This window comes from Leuciscus leuciscus, assembly GCF_965113295.1.
Source record: "Leuciscus leuciscus genome assembly, chromosome: 21".
Classification (NCBI taxonomy): domain Eukaryota; kingdom Metazoa; phylum Chordata; class Actinopteri; order Cypriniformes; family Leuciscidae; genus Leuciscus; species Leuciscus leuciscus.
In genome coordinates this window covers 36,163,953-36,184,880 of record NC_138745.1, presented here as the reverse complement: position 1 = coordinate 36,184,880, position 20,928 = coordinate 36,163,953, and the positions used below count along the sequence as shown (strand labels likewise).

The 20,928-nt window shown below is 37.2% G+C and overlaps 3 protein-coding genes across 3 annotated transcripts in view; 2 read left to right on the top strand and 1 right to left on the bottom strand.

Annotated features, from left to right (window-relative positions):
- LOC309485520 (zinc finger MIZ domain-containing protein 1) overlaps nucleotides 1-8,791 on the top strand; it is a 57,131-nt gene extending 48,340 nt beyond the window's left edge. Inside the window, exons 18-23 of the mRNA XM_082152403.1 lie at nucleotides 1,117-1,184; nucleotides 1,264-1,332; nucleotides 2,605-2,846; nucleotides 3,425-3,582; nucleotides 5,358-5,591; nucleotides 5,875-8,791. Coding sequence (XP_082008529.1) covers nucleotides 1,117-1,184; nucleotides 1,264-1,332; nucleotides 2,605-2,846; nucleotides 3,425-3,582; nucleotides 5,358-5,591; nucleotides 5,875-5,982 — 879 coding nt within the window. The 3' untranslated portion in view covers nucleotides 5,983-8,791. The remainder of the gene's footprint in view (nucleotides 1-1,116; nucleotides 1,185-1,263; nucleotides 1,333-2,604; nucleotides 2,847-3,424; nucleotides 3,583-5,357; nucleotides 5,592-5,874) is intronic.
- A 1,740-nt stretch (nucleotides 8,792-10,531) lies between these two features.
- ppifb (peptidylprolyl isomerase Fb) lies at nucleotides 10,532-14,115 on the top strand. Its single transcript, XM_082152483.1, has 6 exons — nucleotides 10,532-10,746; nucleotides 11,246-11,276; nucleotides 11,346-11,434; nucleotides 12,031-12,127; nucleotides 13,241-13,316; nucleotides 13,400-14,115. The coding sequence occupies exons 1-6, from the start codon at nucleotides 10,597-10,599 to the stop codon at nucleotides 13,533-13,535; spliced, it is 579 nt and encodes a 192-aa protein (XP_082008609.1). The 5' UTR covers nucleotides 10,532-10,596; the 3' UTR covers nucleotides 13,536-14,115.
- Nucleotides 13,640-20,928, bottom strand: part of LOC309485558 (zinc finger CCHC domain-containing protein 24-like) — a 23,586-nt gene continuing 16,297 nt past the window's right edge. Inside the window, exons 3-4 of the mRNA XM_082152476.1 lie at nucleotides 20,063-20,227; nucleotides 13,640-16,789 (exon numbers count right to left, since the gene is read on the bottom strand). Of these exons, the coding sequence (XP_082008602.1) occupies nucleotides 16,676-16,789; nucleotides 20,063-20,227 (279 nt within the window). The 3' untranslated portion in view covers nucleotides 13,640-16,675. The remainder of the gene's footprint in view (nucleotides 16,790-20,062; nucleotides 20,228-20,928) is intronic.

The following is a 20,928-nucleotide window of genomic DNA, read 5'->3' as shown; positions in this document are numbered from 1 at the left end:
GAACAGCTTTCAATATGTCACATAATTATCATAAATAAGCCTAACGTAGAGGTTGTAAATAGTGTAAACGAGCACAATTTGCAAACTATTATGATAAATTGCAATAATCATGTCTAATGACATAACGGCCAATGTTATGAAATAATGCTACGTACATTTAACTTAATTGATGTTATCTGGCATTTTGTAATGTTTACATTCCAATAAAAACAACACAAATTAAATTATACAGTAGGCCTAGACTATAGACTATTTACTTGTGATTTAGCTGCAATCATGTAAAAACGTTATAATATAATATATTTACGACAGTGCAAGTATTCCACAGCGACTCTAGGGGTCGCTGTTTGACAAAAACACAATTTCTACTTAGTGTGTCTTTAAAGGGTAAAATTTGATACATCCAAAATGAGTCTAAAAGAGGGTAGAAAAAAGACAAAAATACAGTAATTAAGATTTTAAATATAAAAAATATGTATATATAAAAGTAAATAATTTAATTTTGCTACAATTTTGTCTTTATAATATTTTTTTAAAAATATCACACCGTATAAATTAGTCTTTATATATGAAAATACACTAGTTTTTTTTTTTTTTTTTTTAAGAAGTCTCTTCTGCTCACCAAGGCTCCATTTATTTGATAAAAAATACATTAAAAAACATAGTATTTTTACTATTTAAATCAGCTGTTCTCTATGTGAATATATAGTAAAGTGTAATTTATTCCTGTGATCAAAGCTGAATTTTCAGCATCATTACTCCAGTCTTCAGAGTCACATGATCCTTCAGAAATCATTCTAATATGATGATATGCTGCTCAAGAAACATTTATGATTATTATCAATGTTGAAAACGGTTCATATTTTTGTCTCAAACTTCATTCATGTATTTTTTCAGGATTCTTTGATGGATAGAAAGCATTTATTTGAAATATAAATATTTTGTAACATTAATAAATGTCTTTACTGTCACTTTTGATTAAGTTACTGCATCATTGCTGATTACAATGCATGCTCCACTAATATTTTAGAAACGTATCTCTTACAAAGGGATCATCATATTTGAGATCAGAAAGTTTGAAAACCGATGTAATGTGTTGTTGTGTTAATGTTGCAGTGCTTTGACCTGGAGTCGTATTTAGAGCTGAACTGTGAGCGCGGCACGTGGAGATGTCCGGTGTGCAAGTAAGAACCAGCCAGTCCTGAGATCACGTCTGGAGATGTTTGAACTGTGCAGATCTGATCTTCTGTTTCTCTTCTTCAGTAAATCCGCTCTGTTAGAAGGTCTGGAGGTGGACCAGTACATGTGGGGGATCTTAAACGCTCTCCAGAAGTAAGTCTGTCCTTGTTTCGGCTTAAAACAGTTAGGTTACTTTTGGCTTTGTAAGTTTGTGCAGTTTGGAAAAGCCTTGAAACAAACCATCCCGTCTGCTTTTAGATGTCACTAGACTATGGAAGCTTGTTTCCACCACAGAGTGAAAAATAAAAAAGGTAATTGCGATCTCGAGTTTACATCTCACAATCATGACTTTTTATCTCAGAATTACGTGATATAAAGTCAGAATTAGGAGATATAAACTCGCAATTGCAAGAAATATACTTGAAATTCAGACTTTTTTTCTCAGAATTGCATGTTTATATCTCGCAATTGTGAGATATAAAGTCAGAATTGCATGATATAAAGTCACAATTGCGTGTTATAAAGTCAGAATTGTGAGATATAAAGCCAGAATTGTGAGATATAAACTATTCTGAGGTAAAAAAAAAAAAGGTCCGTTTTTTTTTTTTCTTAGAATTGGACTTTATATCTCACAATTGTGAGAAAATATGTCAGAATTGCGAGATATAAACTCGCAATTATGTGTTATAAAGTCAGAATTGTGTGATATAAAGTCAGAATTGCGAGATATAAAGTCAGAATTGTGTGATATAAAGTCAGAATTGCGAGATATAAAGTCAGAATTGTGAGAAAAAAACAATTATCGCAATTATCTTTTAAAATGTTTTATTTTGTGGCGGAAACAAGCTTCCATACTAGACTGTAGGGCTGCCCTCCACTAAAGATTTTACTAGTCGACTAGAAGTCGTTAATTTAAGCCATTAGTCGACTAATCGGGCGTTTATATATTAAAAAGCCATAAATCATAATAATGCGCCTTTAATTGCCTATATAAAATACGTATAGCCTTATCAGCGCACAAATTCAAACATAAAGCTTGCCACAGCTCATCGGCAAACGTAATGATTAAGAATGTTTAAAAAACATAAGAGGAGACTGTCTAAACATTTGAATTATTTATTGGTAATGTTTTTAAATTTCATATAAAATGAAAATATTTTTACTTTTGTGCATTTTTCATAACAAAAAATGTAAATTTCACTTTTAAAACTTCAGCAATAATCTGTCAAGAGTCTTCTCTAAAAAGAGACCAAGTTTCAGTCTGCGCTACAAAACATTTTAAGTTGGAAATTTCATTTTCAGGTCAATGCTCAAAAAGTTATTAAATGGATTATAACTATTACAGATAATTTAGTACCATAAACCTTACGGTTAGTGGACTATTAGGGGCCAGCGCTACTAGACTGATCACTGATCCTCTTTCAGCTCAGAGTTCGAGGAGGTCATGATAGACCCGTCGTGCAGTTGGAGGCCGATCCAGATCAAATCTGAGCTGCACATAAAAGAAGATCCGGACGGGCTGATGTCCAAGCGCTTCAAAACCACCAGTCCCAGTCAGACGGTGCTTCCCAACGTGACGGACATGATCGCTCAGCTCGGCCCGGGAGCCTCTCCATATCCCAACCAGAACCAGCAGAACAACAGCACTAATCAGTTCAACAGCCCAGGTGCATCCCACTGAATTACCCACAAGTCACCTATAGCGCTTTTTACAATACAGATTGTTTCAAAGCAGCTTTACAGAGATAATAATGCAACAAAGTTTGTTTCCAGAAGGAAATAACATCACAGTTCAGCTTAAATAAGCTCAGTGATGGTTCATTTTTGTTATAAAAAAGTTATTTAGTTCATTTTTTTATATATATATATAGCCGCTTTGGAGAAAACCATGATGTCATCATCCATGATGTCATCGTCCAGCTCAGTTCAGCTGCCGTCTCTATAATAACACTAATCAAACAACAAAAGACAAAGAGAAAATTCACTCGTTCTTGACTGAATTACTTCTGCAACTATATTTGTAATGTATGTTTTAGTTTCAGATTCACATATTAAAGACATACACTGATTGGCTGTTGTCGCATTTATTTCTGCTGCGTGATGCTCTATTAAATTAATCCTTATCGAGTAAAAATGTCCAGAGCTTATCATCGTTATCGATGTAAGTTTTATCACGATCTGGATATGGTTTTGTCTATCGCCCGTCTGTGTAGCTCTATGTCACCTCTGTGATTGGTTTTACCAGGCAACAGTTACCAGGGCCACAGTAAGTTTGGTGACTATCCCCATGGCAACCCTGGAGCATCTTCAGTTAGTGAGTTCATCCAGGGGTCGCAGCTGTCACGCCCCCCCGCTGACCTTCCGACCTCTGGGAGCGGCCTGGCACACACACTACACGACACGGTGAGTCTCAGTGACCTTTAACTAACAACATAAGGACCGTCTGATTGATGTAAAATTACCAATCACAGTTTTGTTGAGTCAGCGTGTGAGTGAGTGTGCGAGTGAGTGAGCGACCGAGTGTGCAAGTGAGTGAGTGTGCGAGTGTATGTGAGTGAGTGCAAGTGAGTGAGCGACCGAGTGTGCAAGTGAGTGAGTGTGCGAGTGTGTGTGTATGTGAGTGAGCGAGCATGTGAGTGAGTGTGTATGTGAGTGTGAGTGTGAGTGCAAGTGAGTGTGTGCAAGTGAGTGAGCGTGTATGTGAGTGAGCGTGTATGTGAGTGAGCGAGCATGTGAGTGAGCGAGCATGTGATTGAGTGTGTATGTGAGTGTGTTAGTGAGTGAGCGAGTGAGTGAGTGTGTGTGTGAGTGAGCAAGTGTGTGTGCGTGCGAGTGAGTGTGCGAGCGTGAGTGAGTGTACGAGTGAGTATGTGAGTGAGTGAGTGTGCGAGTGTGCGTGTGAGTGAGTGAGTGTGTATGTGAGTGAGCGAGCGTGGGAGTGAGTGTGTATGTGAGTGAGTGTGTATGTGAGTGAGTGTGCGAGTGAGTGAGTGTGCGAGTGAGTGTATGTGAGTGAGTGTACGAGTAAGTGAGTGTACGAGTGAGTGTTTATGTGAGCGAGTGAGTGTGTATGTGAGCGAGTGAGTGTGCGAGTGAGTGTACGAGTGAGTATGTGAGTGAGCGAGTGTGAGTGAGTGTGTATGTGAGTGAGTGTGTATGTGAGTGAGTGTGTATGTGAGTGAGTGTGTATGTGAGTGAGTGTGTGTGTGAGTGAGTGTGTGTGTGAGTGAGTGTGTATGTGAGTGAGTGTGTGTGTGAGTGAGTGTGTATGTGAGTGAGTGTGTGAGTGAGCAAGCGTGCGTGTGAGTGTGTATGTGAGTGAGTGTGTATGTAAGTGTGTATGTGAGTGAGTGTGTATGTGAGTGTGTATGTGAGTGAGTGTGTATGTGAGTGAGTGTATGTGAGTGAGTGTGTATGTGAGTGAGTGTGTGAGTGAGCAAGCGTGGGAGTGAGTGTGTATGTGAGTGAGTGATTGTATGTGAGTGAGTGATTGTATGTGAGTGAGTGAGTGTACGAGTGAGTGAGTGTACGAGTGAGTGAGTGTACGAGTGAGTGAGTGTACGAGTGAGTGAGTGTACGAGTGAGTGAGTGTACGAGTGAGTGAGTGTACGAGTGAGTGTTTATGTGAGCGAGTGAGTGTGTATGTGAGCGAGTGAGTGTGCGAGTGAGTGTACGAGTGAGTATGTGAGTGAGCGAGTGTGCGTGTGAGTGAGTGTGTATGTGAGTGAGTGTGTATGTGAGTGAGTGTGTATGTGAGTGAGTGTGTATGTGAGTGAGTGTGTATGTGAGTGAGTGTGAGTGAGTGTGTATGTGAGTGAGTAAGCGTGCGTGTGAGTGAGTGTGTATGTGAGTGAGTGTGTATGTAAGTGTGTATGTGAGTGAGTGTGTATGTGAGTGAGTGTGTATGTGAGTGAGTGTGTGAGTGAGTGAGTGTGTGAGTGAGCAAGCGTGGGAGTGAGTGTGTATGTGAGTGAGTGAGTGATTGTATGTGAGTGAGTGAGTGTACGAGTGAGTGAGTGTACGAGTGAGTGAGTGTACGAGTGAGTGAGTGTACGAGTGAGTGTTTATGTGAGCGAGTGAGTGTGCGAGAGAGTGTGCGAGTGAGTGTGCGAGTGAGTGTGCGAGTGAGTGTGTATTATATATTTATTCATGTATATTTTCTGATTTGTTCTTCACAGACGCCTCACCCCCTCAACACAGTTCAATCCCACAATCCCCTGCAGCACAGTATGCGTGGGCCGCCCAGCACTCAGCGGTTACATCACAACGCCCCGCCCCTCCCCTGCAGGCCGACACCCTCCCAGCAGAGCTCCGCCCCCAGCAGACACATAACCACAGAGATGACCTTTAACCCCTCGCCGGGTAACATGGAGGGTCAGAGCAGCGCAGACGTACGCGAGGCGTCTTTAGATGTGAGTTCAGACTGACTCGTGACACACTTTATTATTATTTTTTATTACAGGAATACATACAGAAATTTTACAAAATACACATTGACCAAAACAAAACTAAAACAAAACACAGAAACAACAACAATATAAGAAGAGATGAAAAAAAATAAAAATAATTAAATGTATGTTTAATATGGCCATCTGTGCACATCCCCGGGTGAAGGACGTGTGACTCGTGACACTTCTGATCACCTGGTTTTCCGTGATATTAACCCGTGATATTGATGTGTTTTTCCTCCTTCAGCTGCTGCCAGACCTGATGAATCCCGATGATCTTCTGTCATACCTGGATCCTCCTGAGCTTCCCAACAGCAGCAGCGACGACCTGCTGTCTCTCTTCGAGAACAACTGAGACCGACACACCCTCGACTAGCGGCTCCTCCATACTTGACAAACACAAATGCACTTACCGTCGTTTCCTCTTCCTGTACAGATTTTAAAACCAGCGTAAACAGACGCCGACCGTAGAGGTGGTGCTACACACAATCATTCATCAGTTTCAGTTCTTAACATTAGTTTACTACAGTAGGTAACATGAACTGACATTGAAAAATACTTCTAGAGCATTACCTTAGTTAAGTTTAATTTCAACATTCGCTAATACATTATGAACCCTCTGATGCTCTTTGGTCAATTTTGAATAAAATATTTTTACTTTTTTTTTTTTTGTCATCAGAATAGTACGAAACTTGGAAAAGGTTTTGCTGTGTGAACACAAATTTTTTTTTCGAAAATGTTAAATGGTCCTGAAAAAAAGAATGACATTTAAATTGTTCGCGATCGCGCATTGGAAATGAATGGGAAAATAATGTCCTCTAGTGGAAGCGTTTGGTACTGCGGCCACACAAAATCTCACCAAAAGCCTCAAATTAGGAACACTACTTGTTTAGATTTATGGCTTTGATTTTCTCACAGTTTTAGAGTAAATGTGTCTATATTTCATATAAAAAATTTAAATATTATTTTTGTGCATTTTTCATAACAATAAACGTAAAATTCTATAACTTTTTTTAAGTTCACTTTTTAAGGCTTGTCACTTCACCAATAATCTGCCAAGTGTCTCCTCTAAAAAGAGACCAAGTTTCAGTCGCGCTACACAACATTCAAGATTTACGAAAGTTTAAGTTGGAAATTTCATTTTTTTTAGGTCTATGCTCCAAAAAGTGATTAAATGGATTATAACTACTGCATAAATATAATTTAGTACCATTAAATCCCCAGAAAATACAAAATATTAAATAACATTATAAAACTAAAACATTCATTTAAATAAATACATTTAAAAAATCTGCCATTTTTGACCGCCACGCGATTAGCATCAGAGGGTTGTTAAAATCATTTAACTAACGTTAACAAAGATTAATAAATACTCTAACAAAAGTATTGCTTATTAACCAATGTTAACTAACAGAACCTTATTGTAAAGTATTACCCAGATTCTTTATTTTTATCAGTCAAAATTACAAAGCATTTCCATTATCATAAAGTTAGCGCAACCTCAGCGCGTCCAAGGAAAGTGGAGCTGAAATGAACTTTGCGGATGAATTCAGTCTTTTTTACCACATGAGAGTGAAATATAATGTGCAAGCGTTTTTTCTACTGGCTTTGATTTTGATATGAAGAAGCAGATCAACATCCGTCCGCTGTGGTTCTGTATCCTCAGTGTCTCTTGAACACTCACGCTAACATCTCAAAGCTCTTATTCAAAACAATCCGCACTATTTGCAAACGTAAAGGGAAAAAAGGAAGTTGAGCTCATGTCGATTTACTTGCATAAAGAACAGAAACACATCAAGTCGTTCCATGCGTTTATCCGTCTAGTTCACTACTGTTCATAATGCAGTTGTATTATTTTCATGTAAATATTTGTGAATACATTTGTAAGGTCTTTTGTATTAGTTGGTCATCCATTTTTCTTCTGCCACCGTATGTCTATGAATATTCACTGCAAGAGCGAGAGAAAGACTCGTGTTCAGAATGCAATACTGTACTATAATGCATACTAATGTATAGACTGGCATTGAAATATACTGTACACTACTGTTCAAAAGTTTGAGGTCGGTGAGACTTTTTGATGTTTAAGAAGTCTCTTAAGCTGCATTTATTTGATCTAAAATACAGTAAAATAGTAAAATATTATTAAAATTCAAAATAGCTGTTTTCTATATGAATGTATAGTAAAATATAATTTATTCCTGTGATCAAAGCTGAATTTTCAGCCTCATTACTCCAGTCTTCAGTGTCACATGATCCTTCAGAAATCATTCGAATATGATGATTTGATGCTCAAGAAACATTTATGATTATTATCAAACTGTGTTGCTTCATATTTTTGGGGAATATTAAACATAATATTATTTAATATTTAGCCACTTTTGTTAGCCACACAAAATATTAATTTCTTTCAAAACTATTACTACTGACCTCAAACTTTTAAACAGTGGTGTATCTACTTATATAATGTGTGTATATGTAATGACTGGAATACCATATTGGACCAGAAAGAAACCACCTTGTAATCGCCACACACACACTGACATATATAATCTTAACTAGTAAAATTGACATTTGGTTCAAATACACTTTCATTCACGAAAACCAATGGTGTGTGAAGCTGTCGGAAGCTCAGATTACTGTAATGCAGACTTTCATGTTAATATGAGAAATATTGTTAATATGTACAAGCAAATATAACAGCCTTATGTGAAATAAATCTATACACGTTTGTAGAAAGGGCAGCTGTATGTAAAAGCTATAACAGCCATTTGAAATTGGTTTAAAATGTTGAATATTTTATTATTTTTGGTAAATTATTTTTTATTATTTGTCTTGTTCTGATGATGGCAAAAAAAAATTATACACATGCAATTAATTTTTTTAATGAATTTGAATATGCGACACAAGTCTTCCATTTTTTATGAAAGAGACGGATGATTTTAATATCTGATTTTAAACAGTTTTTATCAGTGAAATCATTACATTTAAACATTAAACATCAGGTTTCCCCCGTGAAGATTAATAATGTTTGCGGCGACTCCTGCGATCACGGATGTTAAAGCCTTTCGTTGTGATTTCTTTGCTCTGATTAGTTTAATGGCGTGAGCAGCAGAAGAAGATGCTTTCTTCAAACAGTCCAAAGCTCAATAAACTCATCTGTAATATTTTGACTCAGTGTTTATTGTGTTAGTAAGCTGAATTATTGATTCTGTGAGTTCATGAACTGCTTTCGGGGATAAACATTTGAAATCTGTATGGAAAAGGAGACGGCAAGACTGAACATATCATTTATCTCTTACAGTAGATCTTTAAAATAAATTTTTAATCATTCAGGGTATGATGTTATAGTCACCTTTGACCTTTATGTCATTGTGCAACTGCATTGATGACAATATTCGATAGAACCAAAAGCACAATCTTAAACTGTTTAAGTAAAAAAAATAGTGATTCAGTATTTTAAGTTTTGATTTGACCAGCCATTTATTCTACAGCCTTCTGGGACCCAGGAATAGACTTTTGTTGTGGACATTATATTTGAGTGAATGTCTCTGACATCATACATGTCACATGACACGACCTGTGTGTCCTGTGAAGAGCACAATCAGGACTTTTCAGAGACACCAAATGTTTGGAGGTTTCACCATGAAAACAACTTCTCCTTGGTCTTTAAAAATGTCTGACATTAATTTAGTGATCAAATGTAGGAAATATGATCATATTGTAATTATAATTGAAATCGGACTAGTTTTCAAATTGTATTTCATAAACCAACATCTCAGGAAAACATTATGGGGTTTCAAATCAAAAAATGACTTTCTGTTACAAAACAGGGCATTGATTTCATAAGTGTGTCCACTGTAGAGACATCAGGACTTACATCATGTTTATCAGGCATTCTGGGAGACGCAACAAGAGAATATGGAAATAAATTATACATCAATATTCCTATGAAATATTAGATATTATTATTAAAATGTTGCTAATTATTACTCCAATTATCACACTTCTTTTTTTTTATTAAATGTTGCTCCAAGAACACATTAATGTGCAAGTGTATAGATATATTGCATTGAATGGGAATATTAGCCTAATTTATGGCCATTTTACCCACATATTGCATAAAGTAAAATGGTGTATCAATTAATTCCGTTATGTCTTTCATAACATAGTTGAGAATCATCTTTATACAAATTTTGGTTAAAAAAAATCCTGAAACCCCCAAATTTATTGGTGATTGAAAAAAAATCCCATTGTTTTTGCCTATACATATAATTTCATGTCATTTTATTTTTTAAACAACTGAGTCCTGGTGTCCACTACAGAGGACATAGCATAGCATAACGTATGAATAAAAGATTTATTTTTCAAAAAAAAAATTTTTTTTACCATTTGTTTCTATATGCTCTAACAATGTGATGACATGAAAAACAAACTAAATAAAAAAATAATTTTGTGTCTCAGGGGGATAGTCTTTGATTTGACTAATTAACGTATACTTACATTAAGTATTAATATTAATAACAAAGTATATTAATTAACATGTTATTCACATATTAAGTCACACTATGTTTTACGTGCGCGCACACGCCACGCTTTTAAACGCTTCCGCTCTTCCTTCCTGTGACAATATGAACTTGGCTGACGATAGAACCAAAAGCAAAACTGTTTTGAAGTTAAATATATATATATATTATTATTTAATAGTGATTCAATATTTTATCTTTTGATTTGATTTTGCCAAAGGCCCTTATTCTATAGTCTAATTTTACTAAGTAACATATATTTACAAATACTTATATTAATTACATAGTATTTTAATACACATGTTAATGTTCTCATTATTATGATTTATGTTTCAAGAATCCCCATGTGACGTGCGCGCACACGCCACGCTTTTAAACGCTTCCGTGTGACTCTTCCGCTCTTCCTGTGTGTCTGTCACTCGGCGGAGTCGGTAACCGGAATCATCATGTTAATCATCAGTAACAGGATTAAATTATGCTCGCTGGCCTTCACCGCTGCGCGCATGTACGCCACCGGAGCTCAAGCCAACAACAACCCGGTGGTGTTCTTCGACATCGCGGCGGATAACGAGCCGCTCGGTCGAGTCACCTTCGAGGTGAGCGAGCACGAGAGAGGTTACGAACTCTACTATGGAGAAGGCTTGGCTCATGAATATTAATGACGCAGCTCGACGTTCGTCTAGTTAAGTTCGTCTGATTGGCTGAATGGAACGCTTGAAGCTACAGTTGGCGAATCAGCGAATTCTTCGATTTTTTTTTTTTATGTTAATTAGAATGCGTGACTGGAGTCAAAGTGTATAAAGTAACGGCATCTCGAATTAATTAATATTTATTAGCGTTGCCTTCTCCATAGTAGCAACCTGCACAATTCTTAACTTTATAATACTTAAACGTATAAAATATTTCTGAAAAGTTTTGAATATCACAAATGTTTTTTTTAATTAAACATTAATTTTTCAATCTAGTATTTAAATATTCAACACATGTAGCTAGTTCCTATGCGCATTTATTTTGCAATGTGGTTATTTTAATTGACCTTCATTGACCTCGTTCTTCATTGACCTTTAACTCTCTCTCTGTCTCTCTTAACTTTAGCTGAATGCGGATGTTGTGCCCAAAACTGCAGGTAAAACCCGCTTATATTCGTTATCTCTCTCACACAGGTGCCATGTTTGATCTTTTGTGTGTTTCACAGAGAATTTCCGAGCTCTCTGCACTGGTGAACATGGCTTCGGATACAAGGGCTCCATCTTCCACAGGGTGATCCCACAGTTCATGTGTCAGGTAACATGATCCTCCTCATCATCATCATCATCATTACTGGAAGAAGAACAAGATCACACACGCTGATTCTGATCAAAGCCGCCGGTGCTTCTGGGTTTGGCTTTCACTTGAAGCTTAACGGGATAATTCACCCAAAAATCATCATCATTTACACACCCTTGTGTTTTTCCAAACCTGTATGAGTTTCTTTCTTCTGCTGAACATGAAAGATGATATTGTGAAGAATATTGGTAACCATTGACTTCCATAGTGTTGTTTTTCCTAGTATGGAAGTCAATGGGTGTCAACTGTTTGGTTACCGATATTCTTCACAATATCATCTTTTAATGTTCAGCAGAGAGAAACTCATACAGGTTTGGAAAAACACAAGGGTGTGTAAATGATGATGACAAAGTTTCAGTTTTGTGTAAACTATCTTTGTGATTTTACAAAGCCCTTTAATAACCACTGAATAAAACACTTCCTCACAGAAGAACCGCATTAATCCTGCATGATTAATTAGTATATACTCATTTTAAGCCTCAAGTGCTTTTTGCATGTATCATGTATTTAAACATGTGTTTGCGTGTAGTTTTACACTGGTGTGTTTCTCTCAGGGAGGAGATTTTACCAACCACAACGGAACCGGAGGAAAGTCCATCTATGGTCCGAGATTTCCGGACGAGAACTTCAAACTGAAACACACCGGACCAGGTAAAACACACCTGTCTTTGCTCAACAGACACGTCTAACACGCTTTAGTCTGTGAAGGTCTTCACTGACTCTCCTCATGGTGAACGCAGGAGAGTTTGATGATCGTTTGGGTCACTGCGATCGTTCAGGTGTTCTGCAGGAACAGGTAAACTCCTCTAGATGGCGCTGCAATAACTGTTAGTGTAAAATAAAAAAAATAAAAAAAGTTTTAGTTTACTAAAATAAAATATTAAATGAAAAAAATTAGAAGTCAAAATTCTTAAATTACTAATATCAACGATAAATGGAAATGTATTAAAAAAAACGAATAAAAATGACTAAATCAAATAATAATATTACTAAACCTTAAGCTAAAATTAAAATGAAAATATACAAATAAAAGCAAAATATCAAATTTACTATAAAATAAATAAATACGGTAAACACTGATCTCAATCTGACAGAGAAAAAGAGCAGATTGTCATAACTTTCTTATTTTTACTTGCTACTATTTTAAAGCATTGGAAGCAAAAATCATGTGAAGCAGTGATATAGAAATTTTATTCAATACTTATTTTTTCTTTATAACATGTTAATATTTAAAAAAATACACGGGTTAGTAATGTTTTTAAGAGATTTTTTTTTATTTCATTCCTTTTTTATTAATTTTCAACCATTACACTTTATTGTACTTATTTTATTGTCTTTTTTTATTGCTTTTAATTGTTTTTGACTTTTTGTTAAATGTTTGTATATTTTGCCTGACAAGTAATAACCATTTATTTACTTATTGATTTGTTTGTTATTGTGTGTGTGTAAAATAGATATAGATATAGAGATATAGATTTATAGATATAGATGTATTGATGAATAGATATAGATGTATTGATGTATAGATTTATAGATATAGATATATAGATATCTGTGGCATCAAACACGTGTCAGTTAACCACTAGTTATGACTCGTGTGTGTGTGTGTGTGTGTGTGTGTGTGTGTGTGTGTGTGTGTGTGTGTGTGTGTGTGTGTGTGTGTGTGTGTGTGTGTGTGTGTGTGTGTGTGTGTGTGTGTGTGTGTGTGTGTGTGTGTGTGTGGGTGTGTGTGTGTGTGTGTGTGTGTGTGTGTGTGTGTTCCAGGTATTCTGTCCATGGCCAACGCTGGACCAAACACAAACGGATCCCAGTTCTTCATCTGCACAATCAAAACTGAGTGGTACGAGAAGATCCTCTTCCGTTTCATGTGTCTGTGAACACGTGGATGCGATGTTGAGTGTGTGTGTGTTGTGTGTTCTCCAGGCTGGACGGGAAGCACGTGGTGTTCGGCAGCATTAAAGAAGGGCTGGATGTGGTGAGGAAGGTGGAGGAGCTGGGATCTCGATCGGGAAGAACCGCCAAGAGAATCAGCATCAGCGACTGTGGAGAACTCAAGTAGATTCACTGAGTCATTTTCTACTGTCCTGCCGCAGATTCGTCGACTACTAAATGTTCAGAAGGGGCCAAAAGCTCCATAATGTGAAATCTAGACACTTTTGTGTGTTTAAGGAATAGTCTTTATTTACTCTCTCATGTTGATCCAAAGCTGTTTGATTTTTCTCTGGAACACAAAAGGAGAATTTAAGAATCCTCACTCATAAAACGACTGTTTATAGTGGCCAGAAAGGGCACAAAACAGCACAAAAGCACCATATTAGCCCTTATATCTTCTGCAGTTTCACAATGAACAAGACAAAGATTCTCCTTTTGAATTCCAGGTTAAAAAAACAACATCAAACAGGTTTGAAATGATATTAGGGTGTGTAAATAATGTCATAATTATCATTTTTGGGAGCATTATTCCTTTAAAGTGGTATCCACTGTGAATAAGTCATTCTCAGGTAATATTGGTGTTTAATCTGGACTGAAAACACGTCACATCTGATGGCCTCTTGTTCTCATGCATTAGGTTATGAATTCTGGCCAGTGTGCTTCAGTATTGAGTTTGGAGTAATAAAGCCAAGAGCAATAAGAAATGATGTTTTAGTCGTTTATTTGATCTCGTTTAAGGCACATGTCTGTGTTTCACAGGTTATTAACGCCACCTCACACTTCACAGTCTGATTTACAGTCATTCATGTAAATGTAGTTCAGAACAACTTCTGCATCAATAAGCCGATGTCATTCAGGTGAACTGGAACTGCAAGTTTTTGCTTAACTGAGGATTCTGGGACTAAACATTTAACCATTTCATCCACTTTAAACAGATGCACCTCAGTCTTAAAAGTAGCTTGACTCCGGATTATAAGTGAACAAACCCATTTAAACAGCAGCTCTTAAATATCAATCCAGACCCTGACACTGTTTTGATTGACAGGTGTTTGTTTCTTTACACATGAAGCGCTCAAATGCTCCACTGCATATGAGATATTACAAAAAAAGTATATTTCACATAAAAACGAGTGTCACATTGTTTAATTAAACCTATTAATACTGTTAATGTGTTTCTGATCTCTATTGCCGTCACTATTATTTTTCCCCAAATACACAAAAAAAGTTGTAGAAAAACAGGCACTTGATAACGCATCCTAAAATCACACAATATGTTCTTCAGTGACTCGTGAAATGTTAAAAATAAGAGCTATAAAAAGTTCATTAAAGATCAACACAAACAATATCATCAAAAGCCTCTTGGACAGAATCTCACACGTGATACAATATCTAAATGAGGATATTTCATAGATGCATTAATGCACTGAATATGTGAAAGCCGATCCTGTTCGGCAGTATATTCTCATAACCTTATTATATATGTGTGAATATAGTGGAAATGCAAATCATATTAGTAGTTTTCATTGATTGCAATATCTAGATTTGAATATGGGGTGGAATAAAAATTAAAAAATTCTTAACAAAACGTTTATTCACAGCACTATTATTTTAATTCATAACTTATAGGTTTTTCCCGTCACTTTCTATCCTGCTAGTTTTTTGATTTAATAAAAATCCACTTCCTTGATGACGTCACCCAACAGGAAGTGACATCATTTTGGAGGGAACTCAGCAGCACAAACATCAGTAAGTGTATCATGAGTTGATTCTGTGATGTTTTGAGCTGCAGCTCTTTATGAACTTCACGCTCATCTTGTCATTGTGTGAATATTCATTACTTGTTTTTAAAAAGCAACAGAATTAAAGGGGTTCTGGAGGACAGGAGTGAGCGCCTGATCGAAGGTGATGATGCGTTTCCATTCGTCCATTAGCTGATACTGATGTCCTGCCTGTTAAATATTGCCCTGAAATGTGTTGTATTAAAAGCACCAGAGGAATATTTCACATGTGAATCACAACAAATAACAGGTACTTGCACCATTAACACTATTCAGAGTGATATTATACAGTACAGGTCAAAAGTTACGATTTTTTTACACCTTTCAAAGAAGTCTCTAATGCTTATCAAGGCTGCGTTTATTTGATCAAAAATACAGAAAAAAAAAAACAGTAATACTGTGAAATATTATTACAACTTAAAATAATAGTTTTCTATTTGAATATACTTTATAAAATAATTTATTCCTGTGATGCAAAGCTGAATTTTCAGGATCATTACTCCAGTCTTCAGTGTCACATGTGACATCCAGTCTATCACATGATCCTTTAGAATAAAAGGTTAAAAAGAACTGCATTTATTCAAAATAAAAAAATATTTTCTAATAATATGAATCTTCTTTACTATCACTTTTTTATCAGTTTAACACATCCTTGCTGAATAAAAGTATTGATTTATTTTAAAAAAAAGAAAGAAAAAAAATGACTGACCAGTATTGTATATTGTTGTTACAAAAGATTTCTATTTTTAAAACATTTGCTTCTTCTTTTCTTTTCTTTTTTTTTTTTACTTTTTATTCATCAAAGTATCCTAAAAAAGTATCACAGGTTATGAAAAAATATTAAGCAGCAGAACTGTTTCCAATTTTGATAATGAATCATCATATTAGAATGATTTCTAAAGGATCATGTGATAGACTGGAGTAATGATGCTGAAAATTCAGCTTTGATCACAGAAATAAATGATCATTTAAAGTATAATAAATTGAAAACCAATTATTTTAAATTGTAATAATATTTCACAATATTACATTTTTTTCTGTATTTTTGATCAAATAAATGCAGGCTTGATGAGCAGAAGAAACTTCTTTCAAAAACATTAAAAATAGTAATGTGTCCAAACTTTTGGCCTGTACTGTATATATATATATGCATGTGTTTAAACACATTAAATGAGAGTTGTGGGTCAGTTTGTTTTTATTTTGTTTTGTTTTTTCAGAATTTTGTGTCTAAGTTTTGTGGGGAGTTTTAATTGTGGTGCACCATTTACTTTAACAACCACAGATTTATTGTTAAAAATATATATTTTCTGTGGAAATCAACATATTGCATAAATGCTGCTGACACCATTTCAGTTTCATTTACTCAGAGTTCTGCATTAAATCAGTCATGAATCAGTGTTTATTGTCCAGCTAAAGTGGAGCAGACTGCGTGGAGCACGAGGTGAATGAGGGTGTATCTGGGCGTCTTTAGGATGCCGGGGGTCAGAGGTCACTGAACTCGTCGACAGTAGTGTCCGAGCTTCTTACACTTCTCACAGAGATGCTGAGGATGTTCTTTGCTCTGGTCCGATACGTCCAGGCCGCCGGGTTTCTCCAGAGGACGCTGCAAACACAGAGGAAAGATTTGAAATCCTAGATCCCTAGAAGGGCACCTATTCTACTTACCCATGTTCATCTTTCTTGAGTGTGTAATGTTGGTGTTTGAGCATGAGAAAGGTTTCGGGAGTTCTCCTCTATATCAGTGTCAGTGTTCCTAAACTCCTGAAACGCCTCCATTGTAGTCTTGAGTTTCTTCCGGGAACACGTCACAATATTCCTCATTATAATAATTCATACGCAGAATAAAGGGGCGGGGCCTGGTTGAATTAGTTAGTAGTGTGTTAAACTGGTGGTTATGGTAAGGGGCGGGACATTTCCTAAACACACTCGAAACGCTCGACCAATCACAACACACTGCTCCAGCTGACCAATCAGAGCACAGTGTGCTTTTCAGAAGGAGGGGCTTCATAGAGACAGGAACTAAACAGAGCGTTACTGACAGACTGGGAAGAGAGGAGCCGCAACAATGGAGAATATGAGGAGAATAATCAACATTCAAGCAGGAAAAGCTGTTCTAGTAGACTCAAAACCAAGACTTTGTAAATGGGCTTAACTGTTTCAAATATTTCCTCATTTTAAAAAGCCAAAAAGCAGCCATGATGTCCACATAAATCTTAATAGCAACATTTACAATACAGAAGAACATCTGGTGAACATTACAAAGGAAAAAGGGACATCAGGAGCGTTAAGGAGAGCAGATCCGAACCGATGCTCTTCATTGAGTGTTTTCTACCCGGTTTATAACTTCATAACCTGCCAAACACACTGCAAAGTCCCTCATGAAAGCTTTATCTTGAGCCAAAAGACCTCTATTACATCAGTGTCTCCAGTTTCTGAAGTCCTGATTAATAACGAACAGATGCTCGCCAACTTTTTACGGTTTCAAGTCCGTTTAGATGCATTTAGATGTTCTTCCTGAGCCGTAAGCTGTAATGCAGTTGTGTTTATATGGACCAGACAGAAATGAACATGTCTCTTTGTCTTGTTTTCTAGTTGAAAAAAAACATCCATAAAATGAGAAACATTTACTTGGAAGTCAGATTGCATAAGGTGAATCAGTTTTTTTTTTTTACCCAATTTTTACCCAGAGTTTTGTTAGATTCACACTTTAAATAATTTAGCAATGGGGTAAACTGTCACAGAGTCAGCCACACGTCACAGCCCCACTCGTTCTCAATCACCAGATTACTGTACCTGCACTCCCTCATCAACACAGCCTATATCTACACGCTTCACCTTCACCTCAGTGTCTGGTCTCGTTGCAGTTACCACTCCTTACCGTCAGACTCCTTGCTGTCAGACTTACCTGTGATTGTCTCGTCAAGTCTCCAGTCTTCTGTCCGTCTTCCATCCGTCATCCTGACGCCATCGACGATCTACTGCCAGAACCTGGCTGAACCTCGCCAACACGCAGGTCCTCCAAAAGCTGAGAGAACATCACCTCTATCTCAAGTTGGAGAAGTGTGAGTTCCACACACCATATATCCATTCCTCGGATATATCATCAACCAACGAGGTATCCAAATGGACCAGAGGAAGGTGGACACCATTCACAACTGGCCCCAACCTGTCACTATAAAGGAACTCCAACACTTTCTAGGCTTTGCTAACTTTTATCGAAGGTTCATCCAAAATTACAGTCTCCATGGAGACACTGGCTGGAGGGACCTCATCGCCATTTTGAGGTCATCACAGATCACCGGAACCTAGAATATCTCAGAGAAGCCCAGTGACTCAACCCAAGACTAGCCCGTTGGGCTCTGTTCTTCACACGGTTTGACTTCACCGTGACCTACCGACCCGGTACCAAGAATTGCAAGGCGGATGCCTGGTCGCGTCTGTACCATCCTGAACCTGAATCCACACCTCCAGAACCTGTTCTCCCTCCAGCCATGGTAGTCAGTCCTATCCAATGATCAACTCCTTCAAGCCACCCGCAACGAACCTGCTCCACCGGAAGGTCCTGAGGGACAGTTATATGTACCGTCTGTCCCTCATGGACTCAGCACACTCCTCTCCGGGCTCTGGACACCCAGGCAGCCAGCGAACCCTCTCGCTCCTACAAGATCGCTACTGGTGGCCCAGGATGTCTCCCAGTACATCAAGGAGTGCTCAGTCTGTGCCATCACCAACACAGAGGAAGCTACCCGAGGGAAAGTTGGTACCTCTGCCGATACCCAGACGCCCCTGGTCTCATTTACTCATTGATTTCATGACCGACCTCCCTCCATCCAACCATCACACTTGTGTATTCATTGTCGTAGACCAGTTATCGAAAAACCTGCAAACTCATTCCCATCAAGGGCCTAACCACCGCTTTCGAAGCCGCAGAACTACTATTCCAACAAGTATTCTGTCATTATGGCCTACCAAAAGACATCATATCAGACAGAGGCAGGGGTTAAAGTGGGCCGGAACGGACCGGAACTGCGTTCCGGCACCTCAGATAAATAAATTAATTTAAATCAAATAATTCTCATCAAATTCAATGATTCTCATCATTCATCAAATCAAAACGTAATATCACCCCCTGGCCCCGCCTTCACAAACACGCTTCCCGACGTTATGTTCACAGTCAAGGTTCTCCTGTCTGATTTAAATGCATCTACACCGGTTCACGCCTCCCCAATTTAAGCCCTAAATTGCACATAATTATGTCAGAGAAATCCAAATTTTCTCCCCCCTGACTACCTCACATTTCAGTCAGTTTTGGTCTTCACATTTTTATGTTCAAATTTACATTGTGAAAAACAAGGTTGCATTACATATTGTGTTGTGGTGGCCAGCAATTTTAACATAGTATCATCATCATATCAGTGTGGATGTAGATGGACCAAAATAATACCATTAAAATATCAAGTAAATAAGTATTATGATACTTGGCGCCACAGTGACACTTTTGTCCCAAAAAGTATTGCTATACCACGATACTCAATGTGTTGTCCCACGGTGAGTAATTTTTCCCTGTTGCACCTACACAAAATTTGAGGGTTCCCCCACCTGCCAAATCCCACTTTAACCACTGGACAGAGGTCCCCAGTTTATCTCCCAGGTGAGGCAGGCCTTCTTCAAACTCCTCAGCACCACTTTGCTTAATAAACACCATTTGCAGTTGGTTTAGGATTTAGTTACCCTTTAACACCTACATGTCTGTCTCCTTCTGTTTTGTGACATAAACATTAGACTTTTGGTTAAATCTTGTTTAATTTAGCTGTTTACATATTGCAACCTAATGGCAGAAATGCAGTTTTTCAGTCTAAAGTGAGCGTCTGTTCACCTGTTTGTGAGGATGGACGTTGATGTGGCATTTGATGCACTCCTGACCCATGTTCGCCCACGAGTTCCCACTCATCCATTTCCTCTTGCATTTGGGACACTGGTACTCCCCGAAACACCTCTTCTTACCCTGATACGGCGTCAGACCCTCTCCTTTCGGACGAGCCTGGTAAGAAAACAATCTTTAGTTCATCAGTAGATGCAGAGGCGACTCAACTAAAAATAAATGGCTGAATCACACTGAACATATTTCAGTACCATATATACTATCGTTCAAAAGTTGTCAGTGAGAAATTAATACTTTTATTCATCAAGGATGCGTTAAACTGATCAAAATGACAATAAAGACATTTATTATGTTACAAAAGCATTTCAAATAAATGCTGCTCTTTTGAACTTTCTATTCATCAAAGAATCCTGAAAAATAAAATGTGTTACAGTTTCCACAAAAATATTAACTGTTTTTAACATTGATAATAATCATAAATGTTTCTTGAGCAGCAAATAATGATATTAGAATGATTTCTGAAGGATCATGTGACACTGAAGACTGGAGTAATGATGCTGAACATTCAGCTTTGATCACAGGAATAAATTACACTTCACATAGAAAACAGCTGATTTACATTGGAATATTTCACTGTTTTTACTGTTTTTGATCAAATAAATGCAGCCTTGCCTTGGTAAGAATAAAAAACATCTTTCAAAAACACTTAACTAAATTATTCCAAACTTTTGAACGGTAACGTTACATTATTTTGTACATGTTAATGCTGTTATATGTGTCATAGAGGTTTTCAATCTTTAATAATGTTTCATTTCATGTTTTTGTGGAACCCCAGCACTGTATTTGTCGAACTGTTACAG